The 17,783-nt window shown below is 41.2% G+C and overlaps 2 protein-coding genes across 10 annotated transcripts in view; both read right to left on the bottom strand.

The window, feature by feature from the left end:
• Window positions 1-984: 984 nt before the first annotated feature.
• Window positions 985-9,480, bottom strand: LOC133554858 (protein FAM110A-like). The gene is made up of 2 exons (XM_061904082.1): window positions 9,323-9,480; window positions 985-2,880 (listed from the first exon to the last, which is right to left on the bottom strand). Exon 2 carries the CDS (start codon window positions 2,774-2,776, stop codon window positions 1,649-1,651), a length of 1,128 nt encoding a protein of 375 aa, XP_061760066.1. The 5' UTR covers window positions 2,777-2,880; window positions 9,323-9,480; the 3' UTR covers window positions 985-1,648.
• A 1,342-nt stretch (window positions 9,481-10,822) lies between these two features.
• prickle3 (prickle homolog 3) overlaps window positions 10,823-17,783 on the bottom strand; it is a 53,726-nt gene continuing 46,765 nt past the window's right edge. For all 9 annotated transcript variants that reach the window (XM_061904092.1, XM_061904085.1, XM_061904094.1 and 6 more), the window contains 5 exons: window positions 17,165-17,351; window positions 14,862-15,176; window positions 14,512-14,787; window positions 14,086-14,439; window positions 10,823-12,216 (listed from right to left, as the gene is read on the bottom strand). In XM_061904092.1, the coding sequence (XP_061760076.1) occupies window positions 11,786-12,216; window positions 14,086-14,439; window positions 14,512-14,787; window positions 14,862-15,176; window positions 17,165-17,351 (1,563 nt within the window). In that variant the 3' untranslated portion in view covers window positions 10,823-11,785. The remainder of the gene's footprint in view (window positions 12,217-14,085; window positions 14,440-14,511; window positions 14,788-14,861; window positions 15,177-17,164; window positions 17,352-17,783) is intronic.

The following is a 17,783-nucleotide window of genomic DNA, read 5'->3' on the forward strand; positions in this document are numbered from 1 at the left end:
CATATACTCATGCATACATACACACGTATACAGATACACATCACCTAAAACACAACACACCACTTGGCTTTATTTATAACGTAACACTGTATTCTTTGGCTTTTTTTAATAATCCAATTAGTTATCTAATTCATATGTTACATTGGAAATGACAGCAATGTTGAAACTTATTACTATTAATATTATTCCAATTATAGTGTAACAATGTTCATTGTTATCATCTACTTGACTAAACGTTTTGGTTTTTTTAAGAATACTGGTATCATGTTTGCATACATTGGATCGAGTTCAAGCAGCACGGTGGAACAGGGCTTAATGCGTCTGCCTCACAATACGAAGGTCCTGAGTAGTCTTGGGTTCAATCCCAGGCTCGGGATCTTTCTGTGTGGAGTTTGCATGTCCTCTCCGTGACTGCGTGGGTTCCCTCCGGGTACTCAAGCTTCCTCCCACTTCCAAAGACATGCACCTGGGGATAGGTTGATTGGCCACACTAAAATTGACCCTAGTGTGTGAATGTGAAAGTGAAAGTTGTCTATCTGTGTTGGCCCTGTGATGAGGTGGCGACTTGTCCAGGGTGTACCCCACCTTTTGCCCGATTGTAGCTGAGATAGGCACCAGCAGCCCCCGCGACCCCAAAGGGAATAAGCGGTAGAAAATGGTCTTTCTGTTTTGGTTGTCGCTCTGTTTTTTGTCCCCACAATTTCCCCTTTTTGTTCCCCCCCCCCACAGCTCCAGTCTGTTTGCACCAAACATTAAAAAAAGTCAAAAACAAAAAATGCAACCAAAGAAGTATACCACACTTATCTGTTGTAAAGTAAATCTGTACAGCCGATATGGGTATCTAGATCAACAATATTAGTTGCCCATGTGGCTGGACAGGACAGGTAAATACATTTCAAAAAAGGAAGAAAAAAAAAGTTTTGAAACCCCAGTATTAAAATAAAAAAATAATTCAACTACCACCTGATCCTTAGAAAGCTTGCCTTTGCATTCAAAATTCTACTTTTTATTTTACAAGTTCACACTGTCAAATACTGTGTGTGCACATTTTGCCAGTTTAAATAATCAAAAAAGAATAAATCAAGAAAAAAATTGCATCAAATCATATTTCATTTACAGCCAAAGTGTGCAAGCACAAGTGTCACTTCATTGTCCAACTGAACAATCAGCTAAACATGACACATTTCTATGAATAGAAAACCATCACAGTTGCCATAATTAAGTTACATTATGACACTGCTAAAACACAAACATGACTTTTGACATCAGTTCAGCGATCCTCTTGGATTATCTATTCATCCATCCATCTTCTTCTGCTTAGATATTCAAAAATCTAAAGAGGTCGCTCCTAAGACATAACAATATTATTATGATAAGCCTCTTAAATGAGTTGAGAACACTGACCTACAGAAAGGTAAGAAAAAAGGTACAGATTTTACCTTTAACCTGTTTCGTCTACCATTATCCAAAGCTTCTTGGGTTTTTGTCCATTGGCAAATGCTTGCAACACAAACCACAAATTTAAAAAAACACTTTCTCCTATTTGCAACACAAATAAAAAAAAATATGTCATTATCTTGGCTGCCATTTGACCGTGAAAGAAGAAAAATTTTTCATTTCTAGCTCCACATCCTGCAAGTATGAGTGCTCACTTTGCCTGACAAACTCCATAAAGCCACTTGATCACTCTTGCGTTCCTTTCAATGACAGAAACACCATACGGCACGCGTTCTTGTTCCTGCTCATCGTCGTCGTCACCTTCATCCTGCCGGCCGGAGCCCGCACACTCGGACCCCGGAGCGCTGACGCTGCGAAAGCGAGCCATAGACACAATGTCGGAAGTGGATCCGGTCAAGTCCTGCAGGTCCGCCGGGTCCAAACCACACAGGTTGAAGAAGCGTTCCAACTCGGTTCCGGCTCGGGAAAAACGGTCGCTCATGTCTGATTTGGAGCGGGTCAGGGAGCAGCGTTTCCTGGCACTGGACGAGGATAGACGTGTAATGGCCGGCGATGGAGGAGGTAAAACGGGGATGCAGAGAGGAGATGAGGCAGGAGGCTTGTCTGGTGGAGGCGGAGCAGCAAAAGGTTTCAGAGGAGTGTTTGTTGTTCGAAGGTACTGGTGTGAAGTAGCCAAGCGGAGAGGAAACTGGGGGTGCAGACGAAGAGGTTGAAGCGGCTGGCGGATGAACAGCGGTGGCCTGCGAGGGGTGTGCACGGGCCTGGCCTGAGGTATGACGTCCACCCTGCGCACGGTCCTTGCAATCGGAGATGCAGCAGTTTCGGATGCTTTCAGTCTAACCTTGGCCGGACTCGAGTCGTCAGGACGAGACGGTGGATCCGGCCTCTCTTTTTTCTGCTGAGTCATCACGGTATCAACGGACTCTGCGGTAACGGCTGCACTGGGTCCATCGCTCACGTCACTGATCAGATTGCTCAGGTGTTCCAAGTCGAGCTGTGCGGCATCCTGCTTGATTTTTGGTTGTGTTTGTGTCTTTTTGGAGGGCTTCAGTGTGGCGGTGGGGCTCAGCAGAGGCTTGCGAACATCAGGAGGCATGACCGGCTGCTGCTTGGACAGCGCTACTGGACTCTTCACATATTTGGCTTTGTCCGCTTCCAGTCTCTCCACCGCACTCTGCTTCGGTCGGCCTGCTGCAGGCGGACTTTGCCGGTAGAAGTCAGGACCCACAAAGCCCTTGGGTCGCAGGCGAGGGGGCGTCGCAGCTACGGCAGTCTTCGCAGACGACCTCAGTGGATGCTGGATCGTCTCCACGGGCATTGCTTTAGGAAAACAACCGCCTGCTTTCTGACATGCGCTCGAGCGGACTCATGTGCCTTTTCTCTTTTTGTTGGACTGGGTCATTGTCAGCACTACTTGATGACCTGTGGAAGAGACTAAATGTAAGCATCTGATAAGTTGTTCCAAAGACAAACAGACATTAAAAGTGACAGTGACATGAGTGGATGCACTTAGAGCATGTGTGTGTGTGTGCTGTTTGGAAGAAAAACACAACAGATCTCACACACACTAACAGCTGCTACTGAAACAATAGCTGCTCTTCTTTACAAAAAGCAGCTGCCAGACTTCGGCTCGGGCTACTTCCTTAAGCCCGGGCCTTGCAGTGACATGGCTATTGCAAAAGCAAAATGAACACCAGGTGCTTTTCCTTTTGACTCGCTAGGCCAGTTCTATTCAACAGGCAGCCCGGGGGCCAAGTCTGGCCCAGGAATTACACCATACCAGCCTCCCAAGTACAATTTTTTTTTTTTTTTTTTTTTTACAAAGAATTCCTAAACACATTAGAGTTCGCCTGCTGTGTAGAGGAACCTGGATCACTGTAAACACATTAGAAGATCCTGGTATCAACAGTTCAACCTCCTAAAAGACCAGCGTCCACGACAGCAGACACTTGTATTTTGCATAACAGTGCTATTTTTGTTTTTAAAGAAATTTCTAAGTTATAAAAGAAATAAAATTAAAAACAAATGTCCACTCCAGAGAATGCAGGTTCTTAAAATAGGAAAAATATAAAAAAAATGGAAGTCCGACAGACCCGATCCTTAGATTTCTGGGAAATATGGGCCCTCGAACAATTGAGTTTATTATCCTTGCTGTACACTACTTATTTGGCTAATCAGGGTGGGTACACCAATCAATACTGATTAATTTAAATGCTGGCTACAAGAAGTATATTGAAAGTGTCATGCAGATTGCCAGCACAGGTTGCGAGCAAACATGGAACACCTGGACCTAACTTGTGATTGACATTACTGAGGCGTTCCTCAAGATCTACCTTCTGCTTCCAGCTTGTCTACTTCAGAGGCAGTCAATAGTCATTTGTTCATCTTATTTAGTTATACCCGTTGTGTTCTTCAAGGCTCCATTTTAAGTCCTCTCTTTTTCATCATTTTGCTATTCAACTGGTGGTGCGTGAGTTTAGATCGATAAACTTGTGAGAGGCTAACATTTTTGCAGCAGATTCTTAAAAACACTGTCATAGAGATCCTCATTGAATAGCTTTTTTAAGCAGAAGGTCCTTTAAAAAAGCAGAATGCTCCTGTAACTCCAACAAAATAACTTCACTAACATCAAATGTCCTCTGCAGAGGGCGGTGGTTGTAAGATTATACAAACCCCATTTCCATATGAGTTGGGAAATTGTGTTAGATGTAAATATAAACAGAATAAAATGATTTGAAAATCATTTTTAATCCATATTCAGTTGGATATGCTACAAAGACAACATATTTGATGTTCAAACTGATAAACACTTTTTTTTTTTTTTTGCAAATAATAATTAACTTTAGAATTTGATGCCAGCAACACGTGACAAAGAAGTTGGGAAAGTTGGCAATAAATACTGATAAAGATGAGGAATTCTCATCAAACACTTATTTGAAACATCCCACAGGTGTGCAGGCTAATTGGCAACAGGTGGGTGCCATGATTGGGTATAAAAGCAGATTCCGTGAAATCCTCAGTGATTCACAAACAAGGATTGGGAAACGGTCACCACTTTGTGAACAAATGCGTGAGCAAATTGTCAAACAGTTTAAGAACAACATTTCTCAACGGGCTATTACAAGAAATTTACGAATTTCACCATCCACGGTCCATAACACCATCAAAAGGTTCAGAGAATCTGGAGAAATCACTGCACGTAAGCAATGATATAACGGACCTTCGTTCCCTCAGCAATACTGCATCAAATAGCGACATCAGTGTGTAAAGGATATCACCACATGGGCTCAGGAACACTTCAGAAAAACACTGTCAGTAACTACAGTTTGTCGCTACATCTGTAAGTGCCAGTTAAAATTACTATGCAAAGCCAAAGCCATTTATCAACGACACCCAGAAATGCCGCCGGCTTCGCCGGGCCCGAGCTCAGCTAAGATGGACTGATGCAAAGTGGAAAAGTGTTTTGTGGTCTGACGAGTCCACATTTCAAATAGTTTTTTGGAAACGGTGAATGCCGTGTCTTCCGGATCAAAGAGGAAAAGAACCATCAGGACTGTTCTAGGTGCAAAGTTGAAAAGCCAGCATCTGTGATGGTTTGGGGGTGTATTAGTGCCCAAGGCATGGGTAACTTACACATCTGTGAAGGCACCATTAATGCTGAAAGGTACATACAGGTTTTGGAGCAACATATGTTGCCTCCAAGCAACGTTATCATGGACGTCCTTGCTTATTTCAGCCAGACAATGCCAAGTCATTTGTTACAACAGTGTGGCTTCATAGTAAAACAGTGCGGGTACTAGACGGGCTTGCCTGTAGTCCAGACCTGTCTTCCATTGAAAATGTGTGGCGCATTGTGAAGCCTAAAATACCCCAACAGTGATCCCAGACTGTTGAACAACTTAAGCTGTATATAAAACAAGAATGGGAAAGAATTCCACCTGAAAAGTTTCAAAAATGTTTCTCCTTCGTTCCCAAAGGTTTATTGAGTGTTATTAAAAGAAAAGGTGATGAAACAAAGTGGTGAACATGCCCTTACCCAACTACTTTGGCACATGTTGCAGCCATGAAATTTCCTAGTTAATTATTATTTGCAAAAAAAAACCCAAAGTTTATGAGTTAGAAAATCAAATATATTGTCTTTGTAGTGCATTCAATTGAATATGGGTTGAAAAGGATTTGCAAATCATTGTATTCCGTTTATATTTACATCTAACACAATTTCCCAACTCATATGGAAACGGGGTTTGTACATGAGGAGACTAACAGTAAAGGATAAAATCCGGCCCCTAGGTCCTTAGAACAATTTAATTGAATATCCCTGCTGTATGGGCTTCAGATATGCTACTTGAATGTTAGCATCTGCCAGTCACATTCTCTACATTGTTGCCATTCCAGTCAAAGCCAGATCAGACTCTCTGAGGAGCCGTTTGGCCTTTAGTTTCATTCTTCTTGTCACCTGTAGCAAACACTTGTTCACAGGTGTCAACAATGTTATCATCTGGGCGTGTGTCAGACTTCAGACTTCACACGCACACACACACACACACACACACACACACACACACACGTTTCTTCAGACCTCTGAAAAATGCCTACCTCTTCAGGACCACCCTTTCTATATATAAAAAGATTTGTAATTACAACATTATTAATATATATATATATATATATATATATATATATATATATATATACACACATATCAATCAATCAATCAATGTTTATTTATATAGCCCTAAATCACAAGTTTTTTTCTGTTGTTTTTTTTTCCAAGATGGCGCTGCTGTAGTGGCTGCTGTTGGCAGGAGCTCTGTGCTCTTGTGTCATCCTTTTGTGTTTCCCTCTTGTTTTCATGTCTTATTATATTTTTTTGCCTTTTGGTCCGGGACCCTTTGGGACTGTGTGACAAGGGCTGCCACTTTCGTGACCTCTGTGGTGCTTTTTTTGTGGACTTCTGGATCTGCCTCCTGGGAGCCTTTAGCCATGGAGACCAGCTGCTGGGTGTCTGCCACACCGGAGTCGGTTTGGAGGGACTGGCGGAGATGCGGATGAGGGGACAGGACTGCAGAGTTTGGTGCGGATGAGGGGACAGGGCTGCGGAGCTAGCACTGTGCGCTGGGACGGAGAAGCTTCGTGGTGTCTTGGCTGGGTGAGCAGGTGTCGGACACCTCAGTCACCTTGGACGTATCCTCGCTCATCCATGCGGACTGGACACTGGCCGAGAGTGGAGTCAGCTGTCTTGGTTGCTTTGTTGGGTCTGCTCCTGTCTCTGGCCATGCTCCCTCCACCCCAGCGGACGATGGCGTGGAACACCGCAGAGGCCACCACAGTGGATATGTTTCTTTTAGTTTTTATTCAAAAGCTGTATGTAGAAGTGTCTGCTTGTATCTGCTGCTTTAATGTCTTTAATGTCCTCTGTGTTCTTTGATGTTTCCCTCTTACACACATGGAAGAGGGCTGTGTACCATGGCTATGAGTTGTTGTTTTTTTTCCCTTGGCCTCAGTCTGCACCCCCTCTCCAGGGCCCAGACTAAGACCGATTTTTATTTTATTTTATTTTAATCTTCTATCCCCCCCCCCCCCTGTTTACCTGTATCTCATCTTTTTTGTAAGGGGCGCTGGAAGCCGGCAGACCCGTCAGCGATCCTGTTCTGTCTCTCTGTAATGTTTGTCTAAACTTGAATGGGATTGTGCTGAAAATGTTAATTTTCCCGAAGGAACTCTCCTGACGGAATAAATAAAGTACTATCTATCTATCTATCTAATCTAAACTACTACGACATCCTCGGAAGAACCCACATAAGGGCAAGGAGAACTCACACCCAGTGGGCAAGGAGAACTCACACCCAGTGGGACGTCGGTGACTATGAGAACCTTGGAGAGGACCCCCCCCCCCCCCCCCCTCTAGGGGACCGACAGCAATGGATGTCGACCGGGTCTAACATGATACTGTGAAAGTTCAATCCATATTGGATCCAACACAGCCGCGAGAGTTCAGTTCAAAGCGGATCCAAGACAGCAGCGAGAGTCCCGTCCACAGGAAACCATCCCAAGCGGAGTCGGATCAGCAGCGTAGGAGATGTCCCCAACAGATACACAGGCGAGCGGTCCATCCTGGGTCCCGACTCTGGACAGCCAGTACTTCATCCATGGCCATCGGACCGGACCCCCTCCACAAGGGAGGGGGGGACATAGGAGAAAAAGAAAAGAAGCAGCAGATCAACTGGTCTAAAAAGGGAGTCTATTTAAAGGCTAGAGTATACAAATTAGTTTTAAGGTGAGACTTAAATGCTTCTACTGAGGTAGCATCTCGAACTGTTACCGGGAGGGCATTCCAGAGTACAGGAGCCCGAATGGAAAACGCTCTATAGCCTGCAGACTTTCTTTGGGCTTTAGGAATCACTAATAAGCCGGAGTCCTTTGAACGCAGATTTTTTGCCGGGACATATGGTACAATACAAATCGGCAAGATAGGATGGAGCTAGACCGTGTAGTATTTTATACGTTAGTAGTAAAACCTTAAAGTCACATCTTAAGTGCACAGGAAGCCAGTGCAGGTGAGCCAGTATAGGCGTAATGTGATCAAACTTTCTTGTTCTTGTCAAAAGTTTAGCAGCCGCATTTTGTACCAACTGTAATCGTTTAATGCTAGACATGGGGAGACCCGAAAATACTACGTTACAGTAATCGAGACGAGACGTAACAAACGCATGGATAATGATCCCAGCGTCGTTAGTGGACAAAATGGAGCGAATTTTAGCGATATTACGGAGATGAAAGAAGGCCGTTTTAGTAACGCTTTTAATGTGTGACTCAAACGAGAGAGTTGGGTCGAAGATAATACCCAGATTCTTTACAGAGTCACCTTGTTGAATTTTTTGGTTGTCAAATGTTTAAGTTGTATTATTAGGACCGATAATCAGGATTTCCGTTTTTTTGGCGTTGAGTTGCAAAAAGTTAGCGGACATCCATTGTTTAATTTAATTAAGAAACGCCTCCAGCTGACTATAATCCGGCGTGTTGGTCAGCTTTAGGGGCATGTAGAGTTGGGTGTCATCAGCATAACAGTGAAAGCTAACACCCTATTTGCGTATGACGTCACCCAGCGGCATACTATGCAAATATAAAAAAAAGGTAAGCTTTAAGTCATTTTCTTTCCTGAATTTTTGGTTTGTAATTTTGTTTAATCTACATTATTTACTTCAATTTATAACAGTATGTCTCTGTATATACATTTATTTATTTTTATTATTTTTGGCCAAAAGGGACACATTTCAATTTCTTACACACACTTGTTATTACATATGTTGGCCAGAGAGGGAGCACTTCACATTTTTAAACACACTTGTTATTTCATATGTCGACCAGAGGGGGAGCACTTTTAAAACCGACACAGTCAATTTGGAAAATCCCTCCTTTTTGGGACCACCCTAATTTTGATGGATTTCACCACAAGGGGTGCAAATGAGACATTCTCTATAAAATGCAATGGTTTTCTGTATTGGGACCATGATTTCAGTCCTAACTTGTTCACTGGTCCTCATATGGAAGGTACTTTTCCTTGTTGTTGTCTCGAGAAAGGTAGATATACAAGAGCACACACACGCACACGCGCATTGCTAAAAAGGTGGTCCACAAAAAACCAGGGCCAATAATGAATAATGTTTCCAAGTCAAGAGCAAGCATGTTAAAGTAAACAAAGAACAGAAAGATAAGCAAGAAAAAATGTCCCCTATGTGTAGTGAAGACGCAGGGCCGGCACAGGCTTGTCGAAGCCGGCATATACATACCTATAATCCCTCCCTCCTTAACAACTCACTCACTCACTTCAAATAGTTTTATAAAATTCCGACCGATAACTTACCAATAAATAAAGCTGATCCCCTTAAAGGATACTTGGGTGTTGTTTTGGTCCGTGGAGCCGAGATAGCTGTCCTTCCGAGGACGACGAGTGGCAGGACGCCTGACACCATTAAGAGACAAACAAACCTGTCTGACAACTCAAGAAGACGCCACCAGACCCCGCCCCCTTCTTGCTGATTGGCCCATTCGAGCTCTGACCCGGAAGCGTACTGGCTGGTTTAACTTACCTGTTATGACTTTGGCAAAATACCACATTCAAAAAAATGAAATGGTCTCATCGAAAAAAATAAAAAACCTACGTAATTGTGATACCGAATGGAGAATTGTATTAATATTCAAGACATAACTTAAAAGGCATTTAATATCTGAGTATATAATACAATAAATAGTTTTTTTTCTCTTGTTATTTTTTGTGTATTGATCTGTTATTGCAGTGGTTCTCAACCTTTTTTCAGTGATGTACCCCCTGTGAACATTTTTTTTAATTCAAGTACCCCATAATCAGAGCAAAGCATTTTTGGTTGAAAAAAAGAGATAAAGAAGTAAAATACAGCACTATGTCATCAGTTTCTGATTTATTAAATTGTATAACAGTGCAAAATATTGATAATTTGTAGTGGTCTTTCTTGAACTATTTGGAAAAAAAGATATAAAAATAACTAGAAACGTGTTGAAAAAAAACAAGTGATTCAATTATAAATACAGATTTCTACGCAGAGAAGTAATAATCAACTTAAAGTGCCCTCTTTGGGGATTGTAATAGAGATCCATCTGGATTCATGAACTTAATTCTAAAAATTTCTTCACAAAAAAAAAATCTTTAACATCAATATTTATGGAACATGTCCACAAAAAATCCAGCTGTCAACACTGAATATTGCATTGTTGCATTTCTTTTCACAGTTTAAGAACTTACATTCATATTTTGTTGAAGTATTATTCAATAAATATAATTATAGAGGATTTTTGAATTGTTGCTATTTTTAGAATATTAAAAAAAAATCTCACGTACCCCTTGGCATACCTTCAAGTACCCCCAGGGGTACGCGTACCCCCATTTGAGAACCACTGTGTTATTGCATATGTTGGACCGCTTTTTTCCTGCTTGCCTAATAAACAATTTTTAGGAAAACAAATAACTTACCTGCTTAATACCAGAACACTAGCGAGATTTTTTTTAACAATATTTTTTTTATATAATTTTGGACTATTTTATTTTTCAAAATTGGGTTATGAAAAATGTATAAATCTACATAATGTTTGCGCACAGTAAAGTAAAGCTGTTAAATTACATTTTGAGATATTAAACCATTTTACCATGAACTGATTAACGCAGACCCCGACTTAAACAAGTTGAAAAACTTATATTCGGGTGTTACCATTCAGTGGTCAATTGTACGGAATATGTACTGTACTGTGCAATCTACTAATAAAAGTTTCAATCAAACATATTTAAAAATACAGATTTTTGTCTTCTAAATCAATGTCACACTGGAAATAATGCGTTTGTCAACCAGGACACATTTATTGCAACCATAAACTCATTCAACATTCATTAGAATCCCTTGAACAACCAAATACAATAATAAAACATTTTACAGTGCTTGGCCATTGCATTTATATACATTCAATATTTTTACTATTATTGAAATTGTTTTGAGTAACTACTACAGTTCAGGTTGCGGGGGGTGCTGGAGCCTATCTCAGCTATAATCTGGCGGGAGGCGGGGTACACCCTGGACAATTTACCATCTCCTCGCAGGGCCAACACAGATAGACATTCACACTCACATTCATACACTCGGGCCAATTTTTTGTGTTTCCAATCAACCTATCCCCAGGTGCATGTTATAAATGACATTATATCTAATCATTATGTAATATATTTAATGTCTCATTTATGAGGTCTCATTTATTGGTTGATACTTCCTCTACTTTAAATGTACATCTGTAACAAATTCAAAGGTGAAAGTAACATTTCCCTGCAGGGTCACTGATTCTTGTATGGAAAATAAATGACTGAAAAAACAACACCATCCATCCATCCATCCATCCATTTTCTACCGCTTGACCCGTTTGGGTTCACGAGGGGTGCTGGAGCCTATCTCAGCTGCATTCGGGCGGAAGGCGGTGTACACCCTGGACAAGTCGCCACCTTAAACAACAACACCAAACTTCTCAAAGTTCATACAGTACGTGTAGATGTCTGCTGGAAAAAAATCGTGATGATGACCCAAAGGACCTTCAAATCCGTCACATTAGCCTCAAAGTGTAGATCAGTCCAAAAATAGTATCTCATATCTTTCTCAACAGGTAAAAAATACATATTGTGAATGACAAATTTAAAAGTAGCAAAATGTAAGCCTACAACAATCCAATTATCATTCATAAAGTAAACCCATTGCCGAGTCATGCGCAGTAAATAATTGTGACAACTACAGCGTGAGGTTTTCCAGTGTTTATGTCAGGAGACAGTGCAGTTTTTATCTTTGTCCTTAGCACCAAGACTGTGAGCTCGTCTCCGCCTGATACTGTCCCTCAGTCCCAACTGAGCTTGTTCTCCTTCTTCTTTTGTGTCTTTATCCTCCTTGGCTTCATGTTTTCGAAGCTGTGGAGGGAGAGGAATGCGCTGTCCAAGGAAATAGCCCTCTTGCTCCGAGTCGGACGATGAGGAGCAGGTGGAACAAGAGTCTTCATGTTTGTGCCGGCCAGGCTGCAGGACCAGAGAGGAGACGTCGTTCCCTCCCTCGCCATGATCCAGAGTGTCCAGTGGAGGGCGGTCGGCCTGTGAATGCCGGAGGCTTCTGTCTGAGGTCAGGTGAAGGCTGGGGTCAGACGAAACGCGGCAACGACTCCAGCCGCGCCGCAGACTGCGTTGGTGGTATGAGGATCCATCTAGTTCAACAACAACAACAATAAACTTTCTTGATTCTATGTGAGGTGAAAACTTTTCTTCAGCCTTCACGCTGTTACACACATTAATATTTTCTAAATATAAAGTTATTTTTTAACTGTTACAGACTCTACACATAAAGACAAAAAATCAGGTATTGAGCGTTTTTTAAGTGTGTGGTGTGCTCAACACAACACATACATAACAACTCCGTTCTCCATTAAGCCGGACTAGCTTTCAAACCAAAAATCTCCTGTGAACAACCTTGATCAAATTGAGGTGGGCGAATCGATCTGAATATCGATACCATGGTGGATATTGACATTGGATCGATACTAGCGTGGTGGGATCGATACTTTAGTTGTAGTTTATCCTTTATGTCGATTTTCTTCAGAGTTCATGCAACTCTTTTAGTCTGTCAGTGCAATCAAATTTTGAAATTAACATTTTTGTTACTTTGTTATTTTTTTGTCATTTTGCAATAGTGACTTTTTCTAAAACAATTGTGTGTACAGTAGGACATCCATCTATTTTTCCACCTCGTGTCCCTTTTCAGGGTCGCTGGAGCCTATCTCAGCTGCATTCGGGCGGAAGGCGGGGTACAGTAGTACAACTGAAAATTGATTATTTATAGACTACTGCATTGTTTTAAATTGTTGTATTTAGTTATTAAAATATGTTTATTTGCAGAACACATTTCCTGTGTTTTCTATCAAAATCAACTATCTTGAGGCAAATTCACAAAATTATTCAATGATGATTACGTTACAAGTCAAAAAGTGTTGGTATCGGTACCAGTTTTGGTGATACTAGCCATGTACTTACTTGGTATCTGATCCATACCACCATTCAGTGTCACCCACATCTAGTGAGCTAACAAAATCCAAGAATAATTTTCAAAGCAACTAACCACTGTAGCGACGACCGGAACAACAGGCAATGTACAAAAGCACATATAGGAACGAAGGATGGTGATTTTAGGACTATTTTTGAAAGAAAAATCTCAAAATTAAAGACAAAAAAAAGACTGGAAAAAGTTGTGAAGACGGCGTGAACACACACTTTATAAACTAGTGAGCAAGCTGGAGGTACTAATCAACATAGTAGCTGTAATGCTTTTTTCAGCTTCCTGATAGCCTACTTTCTGTATGCAGCGGGATTTAATTCATGGAGTGATGACTCGGGCGGAGTCAGCATTCCACACAGACATGAAAAGGTTTGGACGGGAATATTGAACACATTTAATACCTACAATTGTTACTCGTAACATGTTTTGAAGGAAATTATCATCCCAAATTCACTTTTTTAAATCACTTTTACCTTTGAGGACTCTCGGAAAAGTGATTTATTGAATTCAATTGTGTTTATTTCCTTCTTTATCAAACTGCTGTCACTGGCAATTTTCTTTGGCCTCATCGTGGCTTATTTTGCAGTCGTACTCAATAAAAATAGCACAAAGAATTAGTCACCAATGTGTATTCTTTGGTAGAGCACTCGTTTCTGCAGGACAATACTATGAAAACGGACTGGTTTGTGTTGCGCAATGTTTGGTCGTACAATAGCAGACAAGGTAGAGGAAAAACGGGGCAAACATTTGACTTACATTTTTGTCAAAAAAAACTGATTCATACAGAGTGTTGGGTCCCACAGTTATCGTGTTACTTAAACAAGATGTCTATTGTTTCTATATACCATTATAAACTATGACCAAAACATTGTCACTGAGCATTATTAACTTTCAATGGACAAATTCACTCTTAACACACCTCAGATCACAAGACAGTCTTAGTAGGCATGTGATAATTGGGCCTTTCGGTCAGTGGTTAGAAGTGGTAAAATGAGGACAAAAATGCTTCATGCTTTATCCTTACCGAGCAGATCCATCTGAGGTGGGATGCCTTCCTGTAGATGCAAACTGCTTCCGAATCCTCCTTTGACTTTATCTTCGTTCTGAGGGTTTTCCTCATTATCTGGTGGCACTTCTTCATTCTCCTCTTTATCTTCTTCCTCATCGACAGAATAGCTGCTGCTGATTGGTTCTCTGAAACTGACCCGCGCTTTCCCACTACGAGACAGTGCGGGTGGAGAATGGGAGGGGCTCTGCTCTGACTGGGGGGTGTTCAGAGGGGATGAGTCCCGCGGTATCAGGTCTCGAGACTTTATTAGGAGAGGAGGCGGTTCAGGAGACATGTCGGTGTGTGATGTCGTGTTTGCCTGGAAAGCATCTGAAAAGGATGAATGTTTTAGCCAAAAATTAACATTAAATATTGATGTTTTTCAAAAATGGTCAGTAATACCTTTCATGACTTGATTAGTCTTTTCCACCCAGTTCCTACAGTCCGCACTAGTCGAGGTTCCTCTTGAACGAAGACTCGGTGCAGGATGCCCAGTATTTCCATTTAAAAGGCCGCTCCCAGGCACTTTGATTCCACAGCCCTCTGGCAATAAATTGTAATGTGGAATGTTGCAGGGCCAAGAGGGTTTGAGACCATTTCCTCGATGAATGTGAGGGAGAGGTGAAAAGGAGCTTCTAGGATGAAGTCCATTTTGAACAGGAGTCAAGCAGTTGACACCTTGCACGACAACAGACAAAATGGAAATATTATCTTCTTAATTTTTTTTAGGACAGTATTGAAGATGAACACACCTCTGTTTTCCAATAAAGTATAGATGCAATCTTTTACAGGACTTATAGGAGGTTTGACGCCCTCTATTGGTTGCAAAGGGGAACCACGCTGCATTTGCGGTGGTTCGCGAAGTGGCGTGCTCTGCAGTGTCGAGTCACAAGAGTCAGAGTTTCTGGGGTCTTCTCCAAGTGAACAAGACCTGGAGCAGAAGATGAGCCCCCTGCGAGGGAGGAAGGGGCGTCCCAGTAGAGGTAGTCGACATCGGGAACAGCAGAAACAAAACTCCACGGCATGCCAGTGCTGACCCTCATACGTCATCTGGCTCTGGTCGATGCCTACAAAATAAAATACAATTGTTAGCAGCAGCAAAACATGATAAAATACCACTGTATTTGTTTTTTCTCCTGATATTTCTAATTTATTTTCTTATTCTAAGTAATAAATCATGATAGAGAAAAGTTGCTTATTTTAGAATTTGTCAACATTTGGCCTGTCATTAAGACAACCAATCATAGGACTCAAACAACCTTGTGCTTTCCTGAATGTATAATAAAATATACTACCATGGGAAACTTTAATTAGATAAACCTGCAAAATTAGAAACATCAATTCTATGGTAAAAATAGCATCAGAATGTGATTAATTTAATATGGTCGTTATTGTTGTTGCATTTTACAACTACACTGTATGGTTATGACATACTTCAAATATGCATACAGTTACAAATCCCGACCCATTTCCATTTCATAGCAATTTGTTATACATTTTTTTGTTTGCTTCCTGTTCTCAATTTGTAACACAGAATAAATAAATCAATTAATAAATGATTAATAAAGTTCTCAAAAAGAGTCAAGATGGATAGCAAAATTGTTTTCTCATTATTCGTCTAGTTATCATTGTTTGACTTCTTTAGTGCATAATTTTAGGTGTTTGCAAATGCACCAAATTACTAAATTTCAATATTTATGATTTAATAAATAAAGGGTTTGAATGTTCTCCATATCCAACATTATGTATTATTCTAATTCACCTTTTTTGTAACATTGTTAGTTAATGAAGTGTACTTTTGTAATTATATCCCCATATTTCTGCGCAATAACTCAGATATGGTAACACGAGCGAGCAGTAGAGAATATGGAGTAGTCCAGAACATATTCTGCTTTGTTCAATAATCAATTTCTTGCAAAGCTATATTGTATATTTTTTAGATGAGATGTCCAGTTCCTTTTATCATCTTTTATTACACCTGAAATGTTATCTATTTTACTGTAAATGTCTACTCTGTCTATTTGTGTTTGTGTTTGAGTTTCTCTTCTACTGTTACCTAATAGCATTATTGCAGAGGATAGTCTTTGATAATTTTTCTCAAACCATCTCCTTAATTGGTTAATTTTTTTCGTTTGTATTACCATCATCTTCCGCTTATCCGAGGTCGGGTCGCGGGGGCAACAGCCTAAGCAGGGAAACCCAGACTTCCCTCTCCCCAGCCACTTTGTCTAGCTCTTCCCGGGGGATCGCGAGGCGTTCCCAGGCCAGCCGGGAGACATAGTCTTCCCAACGTGTCCTGGGTCTTCCCCGTGGCCTCCTACCGGTTGGACGTGCCCTAAACACCTCCCTCGGGAGGCGTTCGGGTGGCATCCTGACCAGATGCCCGAACCACCTCATCTGGCTCCTCTCGATGTGAAGGAGCAGCGGCTTTACTTTGAGTTTCTCCCGGATGGCAAAGCTTCTCACCCTATCTCTAAGGGAGAACCCCGCCACCCGGCGGAGGAAACTCATTTCGGCCGCTTGTACCCGTGATCTTATCCTTTCGGTCATGACCCAAAGCTCATGACCATAGGTGAGGATGGGAACGTAGATCGACCGGTAAATTGAGAGCTTTGCCTTCCGGCTCAGCTCCTTCTTCACCACAACGGATCGGTACAACGTCCGCATTACTGAAGACGCCGCACCGTTTGTATTACCTTCCAAGCAAAATGCAGTCTAATCATCTGCAAATTGTACTAACTTTAATCTATTTTTAACTTTACATACATCATTTATACAGAAATTATTGTGGAGATTAAACAAGTTTGAGCATTGATTCTTAGGGTACGCCACAACATATATTTATGTGTAAGCTGTTCTATTCTTATCAGGAATTTTTGAGGATGTGAAGAGAAATTTGACATACCAGATTGCACCTATGGAGCACCATGTCAAATGGAATAATTTCTTGCATTTGTCATCAATACGATAAATCAACGGTAACATGCACAGAAATGTATGCCATCTTTCTTCGTCTGCTAGCTGCTTTAGAAGCACAGTGAATATTGTTTCTTACCTATGTGTTTTCCACAGGTGTCACAATACTCTGCATACAGCGACTCATAACAGGAGCAGCAGTATGGCCGACACTCTCTCATGATGTAACGTTGACCGCCCAGTGGTGCCTCACACTCAAAACAGCAGAAGTGCTTCATGTGCCAAAACCTTCCTTCTGCTTCTGTGCATTCATCTGCAAAAATGATCTAAGATTGACAAGAGAACAGAACAAAGAGTGAATGTGACATAAACTGCAGTGGCGAACTGGTTGCAGATGTGCAATTTTCTCCAGTGGATTTGGGTTAATAAGATGCTGGCACCCTGCTCTTGCGGGCTTAACTATTCTCTGAGTGAGAATCTTGTAGGTCAGTCGTGTCAGATTTATTAGTAAAGCATAGGCTAATCTGTTAAGTCACTCAAAGGTCCTTTATAACAGGAAGAATGCTTCTCTGGAAGGTAGTCATCAATATGAATTTACAGTATGAAACAACTCCTTCTGTCAGTTTTAAATGTGTAACACTCATGCAATTGAAAATGAAATAAGAAAATGATGTTCCAAAAATCCGATGAATATTTCCTTATAGGTATGGGCAGAGGTTAAGATCAGTTACCGGTACTCACTGATAATACAACAACGT

Source organism: Nerophis ophidion, linkage group LG06, assembly GCF_033978795.1.
Source record: "Nerophis ophidion isolate RoL-2023_Sa linkage group LG06, RoL_Noph_v1.0, whole genome shotgun sequence".
Classification (NCBI taxonomy): domain Eukaryota; kingdom Metazoa; phylum Chordata; class Actinopteri; order Syngnathiformes; family Syngnathidae; genus Nerophis; species Nerophis ophidion.